Genomic DNA, 17,552 nt, shown 5'->3' with positions numbered 1-17,552 from the left:
TAGAAGACATGTAGAATAGCCTTTTCAATCCTCTCTCCTGTACTTTAGATCTGCCCATAGGTAGGAATACAGCAGGTATTGGATAGAAAAAGTTTGCATGTATACAGAAAATTTTCTGTTGACATTTTAATGAGCTAATGGGAATCTTCAGGATACTTTCCTTTTGGGCAGATTTAAGGCCTTCAGGCTGTTTCTTGCCAGAAGAATGGTTCATATATGTTAGCAGGAGGTCCGAGTAATTGATGTACAAGGTAATCTATTAGTCTCATAGCCAAAAGGGCTGTGCGTATTTTAAATTGTAGGATATTCCATGTAATATATACATACATTTAAGTGTTTGGTGAAAGAGCAAGTTTTTAAGCATAAATAGTGCTTCAGAGAATGGGCAGTTCCTTGGGACATGTTTCTTAGGCTGTAAGGATTAATAAAATGGGACCATATCTGCCTAAGGGATCTGATTATTAGGAAAGATCCTGAAATATGAATAAAGCAATTTCTTATGAAATCATGTGAACCTTTCTGACTTTTGAGAGCCCTATATTATCTTTTGACTGCTGCTGTATCCTTTCTGTGTGAGATAGTATATTCTTCTGCCATGTAACCTCTGTTTGGGGACTTTTTCTTCTAGTCCAATCTGTCCCTTCAATACCTGCCTCATGTTTCTAACTTAGGTTTATTGTGCCCATTTCTAATTCTGTACCCAAGTATGTGCTCCTCACTAGAAATTCTCTGCTTTCATTCTTTCTCCAGTAATGAACCCAAGGAGACAGGGGAGAAGTCTAAAACGCCAAGTCGGAGAAACTCAAGAGCTGAGGAGCCTACCACTGCCCAGGAGAGTGGGGAAAATGGGCAGAGGAAGCGTTCCTCCCGGCCAGCATCAGCTTCTAGCACTTCAAAAGGTGGGCCTTGTTGTGTACCTATACAGAGGAAAGCAAGACAGGAAAAAGAGTAGGCCTTATTACAACCAAAGTGCTTTAAACTCTTAAGCACTCCTCAGAGTGAAATGGAAGAGACATGAATTTGGAAGTCCCATCATTGGGTAGCTTACTATTTAGAGATAGACAAGACTACATCTAACACATCATGATATTTATAGAAACTGTAGTGCAGGTGATTGGAAGTAGAGAGGAGACAAGACTTGGAGCTGGATAGAAACCCACACCTCTATATAGTTTGATGATGCTTTCTTCTTGTAATAATTGTCATTTGAATTAGATTTTCAACAGTAAATATACTGACCTTGAAGAGAAGCCACCACACTTAAAACTAACCAGTATTGGGGGGCAGCTGGGTAGCTCAGTGGATTGAGAGCTAGCCCTAGAGATGGGAGGTCCTAGGTTCAAATCTGGCCTCAGACACTTCCCAACCCAGTGACCCTGGGCAAGTCACTTGACCCCCATTGCCTAGCCCTTACCACTCTTCTGCCTTGGAGCCAATACACAGTATTGACTCCAAGACGGAAGGTAAGGGTTTTAAAAAAAAAAAACTAACCAGTATTTGCTAAGCCCTTATTATGTCCCAATATGTATATTCTAGGAGAATATAAAGATAAATAAGATTTAGGCCTTGCCCTCATTGTGCTTACATTATAGTAGAAAGGTATGACATGAGCCCCCCCCCCCCCCCCAAATAATAATAATAATAAGTATTAGACTCTGCAAGTGGTATAAGTGCAATGTAAGCAAAATAGTATATAAAGTCAGAAGAAGGAAAGGTCATTTCCAACTGGAGAGTTTCAGAAATAGCTTCATATTTGAGGTAATACTTATAGCATAGGCAGGATATCAGCCAGGATTCAGGTAGGACAAGGAGATTTTAGTGTAGGAAATGGTATAAACAAAGGATGTATGTGGTGATTAATCAAGTGAATGTCTGATATAAATAAGGGCAGTTGTTCTTGATGAACTGTCTTAACTTACTGAGATATTCAGCCTAGATTGATCTAGGCCCAGCAGAGGTGTTGTAGATCATCAGTGTTTCTGGGCGTTAATCTAGATCTGTGTATTCCCATAGGTGAACACTGAATCAAAGAGAATTTCCTCACCAAAGTATGTACTTGGCTGGGTAGCTCTCAGATGGCTAGAAATATGAGCAAGGTGCCAACCTCTAACATCAGAGAATTGTGCAGACCTCGGTAGATTCTATTCCTATGCCTTTGATTCACCCAGTATGAAGAACTATCAACTTGTGGCTTCATTATACCATGTTCCTAAGAAGGAATGTCATGTGTGACATGAAGTGGGGCATCTTGTCCAGTCATTGATTTTCTAATAGAGAAAAATAGGAACTGTTGACCAGGGACTGGAGATTGAAGGGAGTGAAAGTTTTAAGGAAACCTATTCCTAACCTCCTCTCTCCAACTGCCATTTTCATCTTCCCTGCTTTCCCTGAATCCATGTCGTACCATGTGGGGCCACAAAATTCTTTGCTCTATGCTCTATTGACCCTAGTTAACAGAGTAGAATGCCTTAGACACAGTTATATTTCAGGCAGGAAAAGTTGGAGCAAGAGGTTGCTGGGTGTCTAGGGATTCCCTTTCTTAAAATTGCTTTTTCAGTAGAAACCATTTTGGAAGAAACACTATTAATATTTCAGAAGACAGAAACCAGATTGTGGATAGAAAGACTGAAATACTTTTTTCTTTTTCATTTCCTTATTGTCATCCCTCATTCACTGCATGAAGTCTCTTGGCTGTGTTTGCATCAGATACCTTTAAGGCCAGAAGAAAGATAAACATTGGAAGTGGCCTATACTGGTAGCCATGCTAGGTTCTTGCCATATTCCTGTACTTTTCTCACCTGAACTATCCAAAAAACCAGAGGTGTAGAGAAGTGACAGGCCTGGATGCCTGATAGGAGAGTATATAATCCAAAGTAGTCTGTGGCAGGATGAGCTACACAGAGTATATGTTGTATTTGTTAGAAGGGTGTTGATTTTTCTTTTTTCTCTTTCAATCTGGAGATTAGGGAGGTAGGAATAGAAGGGGAAATAGGGACATGGTATACAGGAAAACGAGAAGAAAGTAAGAAAAGGCAAAGAAAGAAAAGAGGGTCATTTAAGCTGTTTGTTTTTTAATGGACAGAAGAGGCCATTAAGAATCACAGACAAGCAGGACAACTTTGGAAGTTACATGTTGAATTTATTATGTTTTAAAAGAAAAGCAAGCTGTACATAATAAAGACTTGCAGTTTAATATATAATGCATTAATTTTTACCATGTATATGGAGATGCATATTTTATTTGGTCTTCAAAGTCAGAATTTTTCAAGAGCCCATGCAGGCACAAGGCTAGGATCCTTTGCAACATCAGCCAGCTGAGAGGTGTAGAGCTGGCCTGAGACTACTGCAGGGTTTTGAAACAGGCTTTACTTAGTTAGCTCTGTAGAGGTGGTAATGGTAATGCTATCTCTAGCTACTGCAATTAGCTACTGCAATTCCTGTTATGGCTTTTTATTATCTATATCTGTAAGCAGATCATTCACCCAACTGAAAAATCCTCTAGGACTCCTGAACTCATTGTTTCTCCAGAGGGTCTGTGCCAATGGGTATTCGTGTGCTCTTCCCCAGAGGCACATATGCCAGACTCTTCCCTCAACAACAGCCAGCAGCTGGAGAGGATACACCCTGTCCATTTTTGTGAACTTTTCTCTGATTTCCCCCTACCATCATCTAAGCCAATGGAAGTATTATCCTCTCCAGATTTTCCTGGAGCAGCCTGTCTAGATCTCTCCTTTGCCCTTGTCTTGCATTATTTATGCTTACATGTATACATGTCATGTTGCCCTCATTAGAAAGTAGCTCTCCCATGAAGGTAGAGACTACCATTTTTTCAGATTCTTTCTATCCCCAGCACCCAGTAGTGCTTTGTACCAAGTTAAATTGGAGTTTAATCCCTGATCCTACTGCCTACTATTCTGCTGGCTAACCAGTGCTTGGACCTGAGAACTAATTGTGATATAATGATTCAGCCTGGGAAGACCCTGCTTTGCAGCTCAGCTCCACCTCTCATGGGATCACTAGTGAGAAAAGTTCCTCACTGTAGAGCTTGCCAAAGATTCTTAGTAGCCACATTGGGCCAGGGAGTGGATGTCCTAAGCTGTACCTGTCTTTCCTTTCTTCACAGAGCCTGCAGCCAGCGTGATGCAGTCCAAGCGAAGGAAATCCAAGTAAATCACTTCAGGCAACTGGAGACTTGTAAATGTGTGTGAATTTTACAAAAAGCAATTTTGAACTGTGATTTTTAAGAACAAACACAACGATTTCTGTACAGTTAATTGTTTTAATAATGCTGCCCTTCTCTCAAACCACGTAGCCTCTTTATAAAAAAAAAACAAAACAGTGAGAGACAAGGTTGAGGAACCGTTTGTAATGGCAAGATGAAGTTCAAGTTTTTCAAATGGAATTGTCTCTTAGAAGAAATGACAGCCTACTGTTGTAAATGTCTAGATTTCACATTTGTTTCCTAAGCAAATTAGCAGATACAGTGGCCGTTCTTAGGTAGCTGGTGATGTTTTGTGCAGTGGAAGTACTCTGTGAATAGCTGTAATGGGGGCAGAAATAATCCCTCTCCTTTGGAAATGTTGTAAATAATTTTATTATAGATGATTTCAGATGTATTTGTTGTAGAAAAATGGACCAGTGAATAAAGAGAATCTAAGGGTTTGTATAATGTGGAATCCCAAATGCTCTAAATAAATGTCATTGTTTTAGACCATGAAGGATATTTGTAGCAATACTGGAGCCTCCTCTAAGGAGAAGCTAGGGCTTTCTCATCTGTAAAGATGAGAGATCAGAGATGCAGAGCTGGAAGTAGCCTCAAAGGTTAACAAAGTCACTTTTCCTCATTCTACAGATAATTCTATAGGAAATAGTTTCAGGGAAGTGAAGTGAAGCCTACTAAAGATTACACAAGAAAAAATGAGAGCTGGAACTCAAAACCAGCTCCTGAGTACAAATCCAGGACTAAGTGGCCTACAGAATACCTTCCAGTTCTAAATTGATCATCCTAGATATGGTATATTTAGTGAAGTATATATAGCAGATACAGTGAAGAGGCTGAGCATTAGCTGTTCTGTCCACAAGCCCTCAGATATTCTTGGGTAGCTAGGTAGCCCAGCAGATAGTGTGCTGGGCCTGAAGTCAGGGAGTCCAGAGTTCAAATCTGGTCTCAGACACTAGTTTTATGAGGCCTGGCAAGTCACTTCATCTTTGTCAGTTTCCTCATTGGTAGACTGGGAATATCACCTACCTCCCACGGCTGTTGTTAGGATCAGATGAGATAATAATTATAAAGGGCTTACCCACCCAGTGTCTGGGACATAGTAAGCACTATATACATGTTGGTTGTCATCACTTACTCCTATCTCCTTCAGCTGAGGTAGAAGGAGATTTGAGGGCCAAGGATGAGATCCTTGATACAGGTACACACAAGCTGCTTAGGAGCCTCTGGAGGTCACAGGGCTGTGCATTGGTTTTTCTTTCCTACCTTGCTCTGTCCCTGAGGCTTCATCTTTAGGGATATAGGTCATGTTGTTATCTTTCCCATTAAGTCAACAAGTCGTTTCATTTAGGGTCCTTCCTCTCTGGCATTTGATGGTTACTGTTTGTAGAGTGTATCCTGGTTGGCGTACTGCCCAGGGGTGTAATCTGAGCCACGTTTGAAGGCCCAATGGAACTTCACGCCCCCACTCCCCAAACTAGACCTTCTGAGCCCTGAACAAGTGGACCTTGTGCTGAAGCATCTCCTTCTCGAAGATGGCACCACATTTCTAAGCTCTGACTTTCTTATATCCTAGCCTTCTCCCTGTGGAGACTTGTGACCCTCACTCTCACTCCACTTAGAACAGAGCAGCACAAAATGGGGATGATCTTTTGAAGAGGAGTAGCACTGGGCCAACTGCCATTCTTAAGTATGCCTCTGCCCTTTCTCTTCAGATGCCATCATCCCCTAGCATCATCGGCCATAACTTAAGAAATGGCATCAGGGAACAAAAGGGGAATAGGAATGTGACCATATCCCAGTGTGTGCCCACAACATGCCACTCTTCCTGTTCAATGCCCCATAAACATGAGAGCCCTGGCGCACTCCAAACCAACATAATTCAACTTTAGTATATGCTTTAAATAGATTTTTATTTCTTGTGTTTTCCTTTATATTAATTTTTTCCCCCACAGAGGAATAGCATTACAGTCTAACACTCAAATCCTGTTACACACACATACACGCACACACACACATACATACATACATACACACACACACCAGGACAGAGTCAAGGTAGTTGCATCTTTGAGTCCACCAATACACATTTTAAATATCCTAAGAAAGGTTCCTCCTATAATCTGGGCTCAGCATATGACAGAGACACAGCTTGTTAGCTTTGTTTGGAACCAGGCAGCAGGGCTACAGTCATAGGTATCAGAAAGTGGGTGGTTTGTCTGCATTAAGCCCCCTAGTTCAAAGCCATGTGGATTTAGTAAGGCATTCGAGATCTGGAGCACCTGGGGGGTGGGGCAGTGTTGCCCTCTTAGAGAGGAGAGGAGGCGCTCTGTCTAAGGGGCAGATTGGTGGATTCCTGGTTGTACGTGTATGCCTAAAACCGGCCACAACTGCACAGGTAAACACACACACACACACACACACAGTGGCCCTCTTGGGACAAGAGTGGGGAGTAAGGGGCCAGGGAGTGATACTTGGGGCAAGAGAAGGGCAGGTTCATGCTCTCAGACTCAATAGGGAAAGAGCAACACTGCCCTTGGTAACAGTGCTTCACTCTTTAAAAACAAACCCTTAGAACAAAAATATGGGCATCTCACCCCAATACACATACACGCACACACATGCACACACAATTTTGTTGAAGTGCTGGTTATACTGATGTCTAATACTCCTCACACGCTGGTCTCTTCCCTAATATTTCAAACAGTTGTCACTACAGACTCTGACTCCCTGTCTTAGGTTGCATAGGACTTCATGAATCCTGGTTCCTTATTTTGTTCAAGTTCTGGGGTTTGAAAAACCCTGAACCATGCTAAGGGTGAAAGGCACATACACAGTCCATTTATATAGCATGAGATCTGGTGGCTCTGTAGTCGAACAAACGGGATGATGGAGTGAGTGGGGTTGGATCTCAAAAATCAAGTTGAAATATTACCACACTCAGATGCTACAGTGGCTATGGGATGGTAGGGGAAAAAAGTCTTATGATTGGCTTGTGTTAATCCTTGGGTACAAAAGCTTCAGGGAGCCTTATGGGAAGGGTAGGCATTAACAGGGGGTAAGCAAGGTTTGGGATGATGGGTTCCAGCTCTCTAGATTTCATTAAAACAGTGACTAGGGGCCAAACCCAATCCCCTAGCACTGGAACAGGGAAAGCAGGAACTTTGAAGTTCATTTCAGCTGTTGTGAATGCCACAACATAGCTGGGTGTGAGGTGACTAAAGTGGGGATGGAGGGAGACTCTTGGAAAAGATGGTTGAAGGGACCCTAAAAGGGACAGGATGAACTCTTAATCACTGACTTCTGAGCAAGCTGGAAGTATTTTTTAAATGTCTTGTTTTAATTTTTTTTTTTAATTTGGTTTGCTCCTTGGGCTGGGAGGCCTCTGCCCACTATAGGCACCTGGAGTTGGAAGCCAGCCCTGTTGTACTCTGGCCAGAGCCAAGGCCAGGGAATGAGAGAAGGGGTCTATGGGCAAGAATTGTCATTAGTCATGTGTTAGGAAAAATTCTTGAAAGTTTTAAGTGACAGAAACTAGTATAAGAAATAAACTGAGAAGACAGGAAAAAAGAATGGCATCTAGAAACTGACTGGGGTAATTCAGGGCAAGTAGGTAGTTGCTGGTATCTAAGCCCAGAATTTACAACCCACAGTATGAAAAGGGCAGTTCCTTCTTAAGTCTTACAGGCTGTGGTTTGGGAACTTTCTCTTCTGAGGTTGTACACCTCAGAAGAAAGAGAGCTGCCACCTGGTTTCTGTAGGTGGAAAGGGGATGGAGAACCCTCAGTAGATTGATAGTGATAGCTCCAGACCCTTAGGGGTGAGAATTCCAGAATGGATGGGCAATAAAAGGCCCAGAGAAAATGCTTCTCTACCCTTCTTCCAAGACCCTGATCTAAACAATATTTAACACAGAAAGGCTTGGGATTACCAGGAGGGCCAGAAGGTCTGTCCCTCCTGGATCAAAGAGGATTCTCCCCAGCTCTAGGATGGGAAAGACATTTATAATGCAAAGTACAGAATTCTGGTGTTGAGGCAGGAAGTAAAATGGGCAGACTAGTTATCTAGAGCCATCAGGCTGTGGTCAGAAGTAACCCTTTCCATTGCTCTCAACCTAGTCCCTAGGGAGCCCTTTCCCAACCCCATCCCCAGGAAAATTGCTAGCCCAGGTTTCACAGGGGCTCTTGGATCCCCCAGACTCCAATGCATTGGGGTTCTGTGGGTGAGGGAGGAGTCACCTGGACTAAGTGGGGTGGCATCAAATTGAGGAAACCATCTATATCTTCCAAGCCACAGTAGTAGGGTCCTCTTAGCTTTCCTGTGTTCAAGGGTTTCCTCCTCTGAAGCTGTTTCTCTCTTAAAGTCTGTCTCTGACTTTCTGTCGCTTTCTGAATTCCTCCATTCTTTCACTCTCAGGTTTCACATCTCACAACCCTCTCCAACATACTTTACCTTCAGAGGTCTGGACCAGCTCTTAATAATGAGTCTGTCTTGGGGTACAGACAATAGGAACTGGGCCTTAGGGCATTGCAACCTAGTTGCTTTGGTGGGTCAGGGAGCCCTAGAAAAGCCACACTTCTGTCACTGACAAGCATCCTAAGAGGGAGGAGTTGAGAGGGGCAGAGGTGTGATAGAACCAGTGTTTTGTATGTGTGTAGGTGGAGTCAGATGTAGGGAAATAAAGGGATCAAAGTTGAGGTCTGTGTTGAGAGATTGGGGAAAGTCAAGGCTGGGGGTTGAGGAAGAGGATCAGAATTCACAAGACAGGATTTAGAGGTAGGGAATAGTAGGAATTAGTTGGGGAATGCAGAGATCAGAAGTAAGGGGCTGGCATCTCTGGACAAGGGCATTCCCAGAGGGAGGCATTTACCCACAGGGATGGATCGCAATGCCTCTCTTCCCTCGAGGCTCCCTTGGGGAAGCAGGACCTTGGCCAACAGTTCCATGGAGCATGTGGGGGTCACCACTTAGGTCCAGAACAGGTGGCAGGAGCAGGCTGGTGAGGATAAGTGGGTGAGGGGTAGTGTCTGCGGGGAGGGGAGGGAGGCTGGTGAGAGGTTTATTTGAGAGCAGTGTCGGGTGGAGCAGCCCGGAATGGGCTGATGGGTGACCTCAGTGTCGTCAGTAATTGAACTGGCGCTGGCACGGCTGGTGGAGAAAGCTGCCCTGGTGCTTAGACCGGCGGGGATGGCGCTCTCGGACACGATTCTGCCGCTGAACAACCTTAGGGCTCAGCCTCTGTCTGTCAGCCCTCTGGCGGGCCCGCTGCACCCACCGGGCCTGACTGGCCTTTTCCAGCAGTGCTGTCCGAGAGGGCATCGAGGCTGTGTGGTGTCTGGGGCCTGGATCCCGACGGGGTTGCATGACCTCCCTTGGGGAGAGGAGGCATATAGTAGGCTCAGAGCTGGGCTTGAAGAAGGCCCATCTCCATCATCCAGAATCCCAGTATTTCCTAAACTCCCCATTCTTCCTGATCCCCAATTCCATGCCCTTGGTTTACAGTGTTCTTTCCACTGTCAGTCTAGACACTGGCCTCATCATTTCCAGCTTGAACTCAGTCCCTAACTTCTCTGCCTCTGTTTTCTCCTTCCCTCAACCCATAATACACAATCTAATGTGCAAGTTCCTTTCCTTTAAATATCAAAATCCCCTAAAGGATGGCCTTTCTTGATCCTTCCAGCCTTACTGCATCCTCTCTAGCTACAATACTTAGGAATTCCCCTCTCCCCCTGAGCTTACTCAAGGACCAAGAGCCTTGCTTAGGCCAAAGGTTCTTAACCTGAGGTCTGCGAACTTAAAAAAGATTAACAACTTTCAGTATAATTGGTTTCTTCTATAATCCTTTTTAAACTCTTCCTTCCATCTTAGAAACAATACTAATCAGGTCCTAGGCAGAAGAGCAGTAAGAGCTAGGCAATGGGAGTAAAGTGACTGACCCAGGGTCATACCACTAGGAAGTGTTTCAGAGGCCAGACATGAACCCAGGACCTCCCGTCTCTAGGTCTGACTCTCAATCCATGAGCCACCCAGCTGCCCCTTGATATATACTCTGAAGAGTCTATAGATTTTATGGACTAAGAAAGGTCCATGTCACAAATAATGGTTAACTCCTGGCTTAGGCCATTTATCCTCACCTCAAAGGTCTATCTATCCCTCTCACCAGGGAATTTCTATCATTCTCACCTTTCCAGCCATGCCAGATTCTACCTTATATAGGCTTTTTTCTCTAGACTGGTAATCTGGGACCTTTTTCCCTCCTTCCACGCTTGGACTGTGATCTCCCAGGATATGATTCTAGCCATCACTACAGCTCCAGAGAAGAAATGCCATTGTGAACCCCTCACCCCCTTCACCCACAAACACACACAGTAGGCCCCTTTTCTAGCTCTAGACATCTCAATCAAACCTAAATGACCTGACCTCAGGACCCTGGTGACACAAGCCCACTCCTAATAGCAGCCCATCAGAGAAAGCTAGCCTGGTGCTTCTGCCTCTGGACAGCCTTAAGGCTCATCCTCTGTAGGCCCTCTGCTGGAAGGCTCCACCGGCCTTCACTTCAGTTCAGCCAGTCTCCTCTCGGATCCAGGGCTTTGCCCTGTTCCCTCACCCTGGGCTTCCCTCTCCCTGCCCCAGGGGCTCACCGGTGGCCTGCTCTGGCTGGAGGAGGGCTCCGAGGTGGGGTCAGGGTTGGGCCCGGCCCAGGCTCCAGGACGATGGTGCTGCCGGTGACATAGACAGACATACTGGGGTGCTCGATGAGCAGGTCCTCCAAGGGGCTGCTCTCCAGGTGGGCAGGCCCCAGCTCAGGCCCCTCTGCAGTGAAACAGGCGGGAGGCGTAACAAACCAGCTCTCATCCAGCAAGCAAGGGGAGGCTGGCTTGGGACTTGGTGGGGCAGCAAAACTATCTGAGGAGAGGAGAATGGGGCAGTAGCAGGGGACCACACACACAGAGGAATATATGGGGGATGGGTAAGGAAGAGAAAAGGGCAAAATTAGTCCGAACCAAAGCCCACTGAGGTTAGGATAGATATCTGTTCCCCAAAACTGGTACCCTTCCTCTCTGGTTAATTCTTCCCTCCTCCCCCTATTCCAGGCCCACCCCTATTCCCCAAGGACCAGAGCAAAAAGCAATCCACCACCCCCAGAAGCAACTGCTTGCCCCGAGGAGAAGGGAGCTCTGAAAGACCTTTCTGGCCTTGGGAGCAATCCCTACTCAGTATGGCAGAGGACACTTCCCTCAGGTCCCACAACTGTCCTCTTCCCTAGTATCCTTTGCTTCAAGGGTCAACCACTCCCTTCCCTGGGCACGGCAGAGATATCCCCCCCTTTACAACAGAAGACACTAATCTCCACAAACTCAAGTAGCCCCAAACCCCTTGGAATGTGCCTAGAAAGGGGATTTTGGAATATCTCCTAGCCAGCATCTTCTCCCCGGAATTCTGCCCCTACTCGCAGCTCCAGCTCTGAGCCAGACCCTTGTATGGAGCTGAGCCTGGGATAGTGAATGTGCTGGATCGGCCCCCCCCCCCCAAGGCCCTCAACCAGGCACTTACCAGGCAGGTCAATAATGAGCCATCCATCCACTTCTTCCTCATCCTCAGGGCAGATGAAGGCTTTAGGGGAGGGGGGCTCCTCAGAGGGTGGGCTGGTGCTAAAGAAGAGGCTGGTGAGGCGCTGGAACATGGTGTATGAGTTGGTGGGCTGGGGAGCAATGGAAGGCCCAGCTTCAATGGCCCTACAGAAACCTGAGGACAAGGAAGCTCAAAATCAGATAGGTCCTCCATCTCATATAGTCAAGCTGGGGGTAGGGGAGGGGGGCCTTCTGACCACCCAGAGAGGCTCCCAAATGTTCTAAATCCCTGTAAGAACAGATTTTGAGAGAAAAGGGTATAGAAGTCTTCAACACTAGCAGGAAAAGGAAACTCCCTGGAGGGAGGAGGAGGAAGACAAGGGAAAAATTCATCCCCTCCCCTCTATGAAAAGCTGAACAAGGTTTCCCATAATGGAGAGGAATCCTTGGGCACAAAGTGTGGGCCCAGGAAGGCAGCCTTCTTTCCCACCAAGGACAGAATATCTTCCTCCTTCCACCACTCCCTCCCTCAATTCCCTACCCCTCCAGAGATCAAGCCAAATACATTTCCTTATCTCTGGCCCCAGACCCTTCAAAGCCTTGGGCTCTGAAGCCCCTGGGCCTGAGAATGGGCATCAAGTCACTTAAGTTTTCTGCCCAGTGTGGCCTGTATCCCTGCCCTGACCCTGAAAGAGTCTGAACAGGCCCTGTCCTAGGGAACTGAGATAAGCCTGGACAGTGGATAGGGAATCCAGCCTTGGAGTCAAGACTACCTGGGCGCAGGTCCTACTTCTGATATACTGTGGAAAGAGCACCGGATTTTGGAGTCAGGAGACCTGAGTTCTAATTCTGGTTCTGATACTTATTCCATATGTTGCCTTAGGCAAACCATCCCCGTTCCCTCAATGAAGGGATTGGATATTGTAGGCTTTGCTCTCCTCTAACTTTGACATCCTAGGACATTGTGACCTATTTGAAGATCAAGGCGGACTTGCTTTGTGAAATGAGCAATTCCACAGAAGTGCCAGGAATTGAGAACCTTCCATACCTGGTCACCTCCACTGTACCATGTCACCACCTTAAGGGTCAGAAGCCAAGTGGGTTCCTACTAGCTAAATAACTTCCTTGTTTTTAACTTCCCCAAATAGCCCTTGGGAGGACAGATCCCTTTAGTCATTGTACGAGGTGCCCAAAATAGATTCTGTGTCTCCCAGTGAGTCAGTGATGCAGCTAGGGATGGGACCCCAGAATCTCAGTTCTGAAACCAGGCCTGTCCCTCAACCAAAAGTCTTCTCCAGGGACAACTCTTTGGCAGTCATAGTGGCAGCTATGTGCCTTCCCCACAACAACTCTGTGGTGAGGTACAGGTGATCTTACTGTCCCCATTTTACAGATGAGGAAACTTGTGAGGGTTGGAGAGGGAAAAGACTTGCCCAGAAGCTCAGCCTGGACTGAAATCTAAGTAACCTGATTCCAAAATCAATGCCCTTTTTTACATTCTGTCTTAGAATTGCTACTAAGTACCAGTTCCAAGAGAAAAGAAGAGTAAGGGCTAGGCAGTAAGGGTTGTGACTTGCCCAGGGTCACAGAGCTAGGACATGTCTGCAGCCAGATTTAAACCCAGGACCTCCTGACTCCAGGCCTGGCTTTCTATGCATTAAGCCACTAATTGTCCCCAAATTCAATGCTTTTTATAATGCATCAAGCACTAGGGGCAGGCCAGGTAACACACTGCCTCGCCCACCCAAGCCAGCTCCTTTTCAAGGACGAGGAAACAGGCCAGCAGCAAGTAATATAAACCTCACCAGCTCCAACTGGACCACAGACAGGCAGTGCTGCCCCAGAGGTCATGAGCTCAAGGATTGTGTTACCTGACTCGGATGGCTCATTTCCCTCATTCTCAGGGAAGTCTTTCACTAAGGGGTGAAAATCAGGACTAGGTAGGCTAAGGGGAAACAGCAGCAGCATCAGCCTTCCAACTCCTGGAGTCACTCCCTAGCTTGGGTTTCTCCAGTCCCACAGAAAAACCTCAATTTCCCAGGAGTTTTAAAGTCCAAAGTCCAATGCGTATCATCATTACTTGCCACGGGTGGCCCCAGGGAGCTACCAGACCCACTAAACCCAGATGTCAGGACTCAGATTAGTAACTGGCACTTCCTCGCCAGGGTCCAAGCCCAACCCTCCGCCACCCCCCTCCCATCCTCCCGAGCCCCTCCGGTCCAGCCACAGGCTTCGCCCTATCAGGCCTCTATCCTGCTCCAACCCAGCCGGGTCACCAGAGGACAGTCAGGGTTGGGGGAGCGGAGGGTGGCGGGGAGGAGCTGGCCTTGGTGACGACTCAATGTCATATGTAAATGTGATGACGTAACCGCAGCGGCCAACCCCAGGGAGCCAATGGGCAGAGGGCAGTGGGGCTCTGGGCTCTTGCGGTTGGAGAAGCGGCGAAGCCAGGAGACAAAGGCCCAGGAGCGAAGCCGGATCTCTAGCGAGGGAGGGAGGGCAGCCCCGCGGGACCAAGGGTCCGGCAGTCCCGGGCCAGCCCAGCCTCCGCAGACCTGGGGTCACCGTGACCAGAAGAGGCAGTGTTTGCACCGGGGCATCAAAGTCGCGATCCCCGGAACCCTCGAGCTTCCTCCAACCCGCACAGCTCACCCCCCACCCCCCTCCGCCCCCAGCAGCAGCGTCTGCGTAGCTCGATCCCCAGCGCAGACCCCGGACCTGTAGAGAGCCGCAAGCCCCCTTCCTCATCCCCTGAGATCTCCGACCGCGGCTCTTCCCGCTCCAATTCTGGGTCGGGAGTCGGAGCCACCAGCGGCCCCCGAAGTCTCCGTGCGGTGCGGGTCCCCGACGTCTCTCCTCTCCCGCCCTGTTCCCTAGTAGCCACCAAAACAGCCCCAAGCCCCCCACCACGCTCCGACTCTGACAGCGCTCAGGTCATTCCGGCTCGGAGCTGCAAAGAGAGGCCCAGTTCAGACTGCACTGACCTGGGGCTGCTACCACTCGCCGGCCACGTCCTGGGGACTGCGGGCACAGAGCTGGCCGGGCCGGAGCTGGGGAGCAGGCGACAGGGAAAGCGGGAGGGCGCCTACTGCGGCGGAGTGTCCCAAGACAGAAAGACCCTTAGAAATCCAAAAGCATTGCTGGGGGCTCTGGGGCGAATGGGTTGCGGGGTTGCGGGGTTGCGGGCTTTGCTTCCAGCGCTCCCGGCGGGGGTTGGTGTATTGGCAGCAGATCGGCCGGGGCTCACGGCACAAATTGGAACGCTCAAAACAGCTGATTGTGACGTCACAAAGGGGCCCGCCCGCCCTCACGTCACGGCCAGGGCGGCTGGAGGCCAATCAAGAATTGTGTGCCCCGGGTCCCCTACCCCCATCCCAGTGATCCAGCCACAACAAGGAATACACACACTTTTAAAAGGTTACGATCTGCCTTCCTTAGTCCTGGCCAGCCCAATGGATCAAGGCTACGTGGCCCACTTGGGTGGGCCCAGCTTATCCTCTAGTCTGGCGTTCCTCCTACACACACACAGACCCACCGTGGGCTCCTGGTCGAATTGCTGCCTGCCCAGGTTTTCCTATCCCCATCATTCTCCATTCTCTATCTACCCCCTCCCCTGTCCTCTGGAGAAGAGGGAGGTGAGAGAAGGGAAGCCTACCCGGTCTTGAGAGTTCTAGAGGAGAATTCTCTGTATGGAAAGACTTGCTGGTTCTCAAGGGTGAGTCAATCAGACTCTTCCTGAGAGGTTCCAGGAGCCTGGAGACCTGGGGGAGGTCAGGAAGGCACAGAAGTGCCCAAAGAATAGGGAGGAAAGAAACCAAGTCCCAAATTGGTCTTCAGGAGCAAAGCTTGGAAAAGTTTTTGTGATAGAGTTCTGGACAAGAAGAGGTCCCCTGGCTATGTGTCCTTAGGCAAATTCATGTTCCTCTCCACCTCAGTTTATCTATAACATGACAGTTAACTAGATTAGGAGTTCTTAACTTATTTTGTCCTGTGGATCCCTTTGTCATTTTGATGAAACCAGTGGTCATCTCAATAATATATTTAAATGCACAAACGAAAATGCACAGGAAATCAAATATACTGAAGTATGTAAAGATTAAAATTTAGGGGAGACTGAGGAGACTGAGACAGGTGAGGCAGGTAGAAATTAGTTTCTCTCTGCAAGAAGTATATTTTTTAGAGGTTTATTAAAGGTTAAAGATTAAAGAATATACAAGTAAGAAACATGTGCCTAGGCCAGAGGCCTAGACAAAATAACCTCACATCATGCAAGAGACGTGCCTGCTCCAAAACGGAAGTCCAAAAAAGAGCCAAGAGAGAGCCTCTCAAAAGCCTTTGAATCAGCTTAAATACCTTCTCGATCTCGGCCCAGGTGAGATTACAAGGCATTCTGGGGAAGTGGAGCAAAGGCTCGTGGGGATTGTAGTCCTGTATTCGAGTCAACTTTTTACATCCCTCCATGTGATCATTTTTGGAAAAATTAATTTTTCCCCAAAAGGATCATAAAAACATAATAAACTTAAAAGATTACAATAGTGTGAGGATAAGAGAAAAAATAATAAAACCAATAATTGCTGAACACATTGACAAAAAGCCGTTAGGGGGCAGTCCCCTTTGGCATAAAAGTATACATACAAATAAATGTTCAATCAACCACACCCAAAGTTCAATTTTGTGCAACTTGTAGTCTGGAGGCTTCTTCATGGTGGCTTCTCCAACAGTTCAGTTCTGGATTCAGAGAGGTAGCATCTTCTTTACCTAAAATTCTTCTCAAAAGGAATTTAAACTTTGCAATTTAAATGATATTTTTTTACAAGTAGTTATCAAATTCACAGAGCCCAAGTTAAGATTCCTGGCCTAAATGATCTCCAAGGCAATTTTAAGCTCTGAGATTCATTCAAAGAGCTCTATAATCTGACTCTTCAGTTCTAAATTTGGGTCCCTCAACATGGACTGTGGTTCTCTCTTCTGCATCTCACTTTACTTCTGCCCTGGGATTTGAGGCTAGAAGCAATGGAAGGCAACCCTGCACCACTCACATTTGAAACACATTGGTTAACTCAGGTTCAGTGGCCTCAGAGATTCCAGAGTATTAGGATCTGGACCAGGATGCTTTAAATAATGGTCAAGGACTAGCAGGGTTGGAGATTAAAGTTCAGAAGTTTTTGGTTCCAGGATCTTTATGGAGGAGATGGGTATGAGGGAAAGTGCGACCTGAAGACCTCAAGGAAGTGTGGAGGTGATAGGGGTTTGGGAGGAAGGAGAGGCTAAAGACCATCACTACCAACAGAAAATAACATGGAGAAGGGGCCCCAAACATCATACCTATGGTTTAGGAATATGGGAGTCCCATAGACCCTCAAGCTTCAATCTGGGTGGAATTTAAACTCATTCCCTAATAGCCTATGTTGCAGTCTATAATGAGACCTCGCAGTTCAAAGCTGAAAACAGAACAGAATGTCAACTCCATAAGAGTAGACTTTCATTTTTGTCCTTTTATTATCAGCACTTAGAAGTGTCTGGCACCCAGTAGGTGCTTAATAAATATTTCCTTGTTGATGGGTAGACATCTGGAAGACCTTAGTCCAATTCTCTTGTTATGAAGGAACAAAGTGAAGGCCAGAAAAAGAAAGACACTAAGGAATCCAAATCACACAGAGAACCTAGGTCTCTAGACACCCTAAGTTCTATGATTTTCCATATCCCCTATTCCCCCCTCCCAGTCACCTCAGCCAGTTTTTCCATTAACTTTCTGTGTGACC

The 17,552-nt window shown here is 46.9% G+C and overlaps 2 protein-coding genes and 1 non-coding gene across 9 annotated transcripts in view; 1 reads left to right on the top strand and 2 right to left on the bottom strand.

Moving 5' to 3' along the window:
* NCOA6 (nuclear receptor coactivator 6) overlaps positions 1-4,718 on the top strand; it is a 78,261-nt gene extending 73,543 nt beyond the window's left edge. For all 5 annotated transcript variants that reach the window (XM_056821954.1, XM_056821967.1, XM_056821961.1 and 2 more), the window contains 2 exons: positions 751-899; positions 4,124-4,718. In XM_056821954.1, coding sequence (XP_056677932.1) covers positions 751-899; positions 4,124-4,170 — 196 coding nt within the window. In that variant the 3' untranslated portion in view covers positions 4,171-4,718. The remainder of the gene's footprint in view (positions 1-750; positions 900-4,123) is intronic.
* A 1,395-nt stretch (positions 4,719-6,113) lies between these two features.
* TP53INP2 (tumor protein p53 inducible nuclear protein 2) lies at positions 6,114-14,906 on the bottom strand. 3 transcript variants are annotated; one of them, XM_001371422.3, is made up of 4 exons: positions 14,775-14,906; positions 11,774-11,965; positions 10,861-11,125; positions 6,114-9,590 (listed from the first exon to the last, which is right to left on the bottom strand). In XM_001371422.3, the coding sequence occupies exons 2-4, from the start codon at positions 11,901-11,903 to the stop codon at positions 9,341-9,343; spliced, it is 645 nt and encodes a 214-aa protein (XP_001371459.1). In that variant the 5' UTR covers positions 11,904-11,965; positions 14,775-14,906; the 3' UTR covers positions 6,114-9,340. The 3 variants fall into 3 exon arrangements, with proteins under 3 accessions (XP_001371459.1, XP_016283761.1, XP_016283760.1); XM_016428275.2 differs by lacking the exon at positions 14,775-14,906 and adding an exon at positions 13,662-14,399 and having other exon boundaries at positions 10,861-11,032; XM_016428274.2 differs by lacking the exon at positions 14,775-14,906 and adding an exon at positions 13,662-14,027.
* Positions 13,719-13,777, bottom strand: MIR12303 (microRNA mir-12303). Its single transcript, NR_162829.1, has one exon. It is a non-coding gene; the product is annotated as a microRNA mir-12303 (primary transcript).
* Positions 14,907-17,552: the final 2,646 nt, after the last annotated feature.

Source organism: Monodelphis domestica, chromosome 1, assembly GCF_027887165.1.
Source record: "Monodelphis domestica isolate mMonDom1 chromosome 1, mMonDom1.pri, whole genome shotgun sequence".
In the NCBI taxonomy this organism is placed as follows: domain Eukaryota; kingdom Metazoa; phylum Chordata; class Mammalia; order Didelphimorphia; family Didelphidae; genus Monodelphis; species Monodelphis domestica.
Note: the sequence above shows the minus strand (reverse complement) of the source record. Positions and strands in the feature narration are given on the sequence as shown.

What these genes read in the sequence shown, in the direction of transcription:
- TP53INP2 (XM_016428274.2), bottom strand. Translation starts at nt 13,758, where the DNA reads ATGCTGCTGCTGTTTCCCCTTAGCCTACCTAGTCCTGATTTTCACCCC. An exon ending in GCTCATTATTGACCTGCCTG is followed by an intron (nt 11,126 to 11,773) that starts GTAAGTGCCTGG and finishes TCCTCTCCTCAG; the next exon opens with ATAGTTTTGCTGCCCCACCA. An exon ending in CCAGCCAGAGCAGGCCACCG is followed by an intron (nt 9,591 to 10,860) that starts GTGAGCCCCTGG and finishes CCTCTCCCCAAG; the next exon opens with GGAGGTCATGCAACCCCGTC.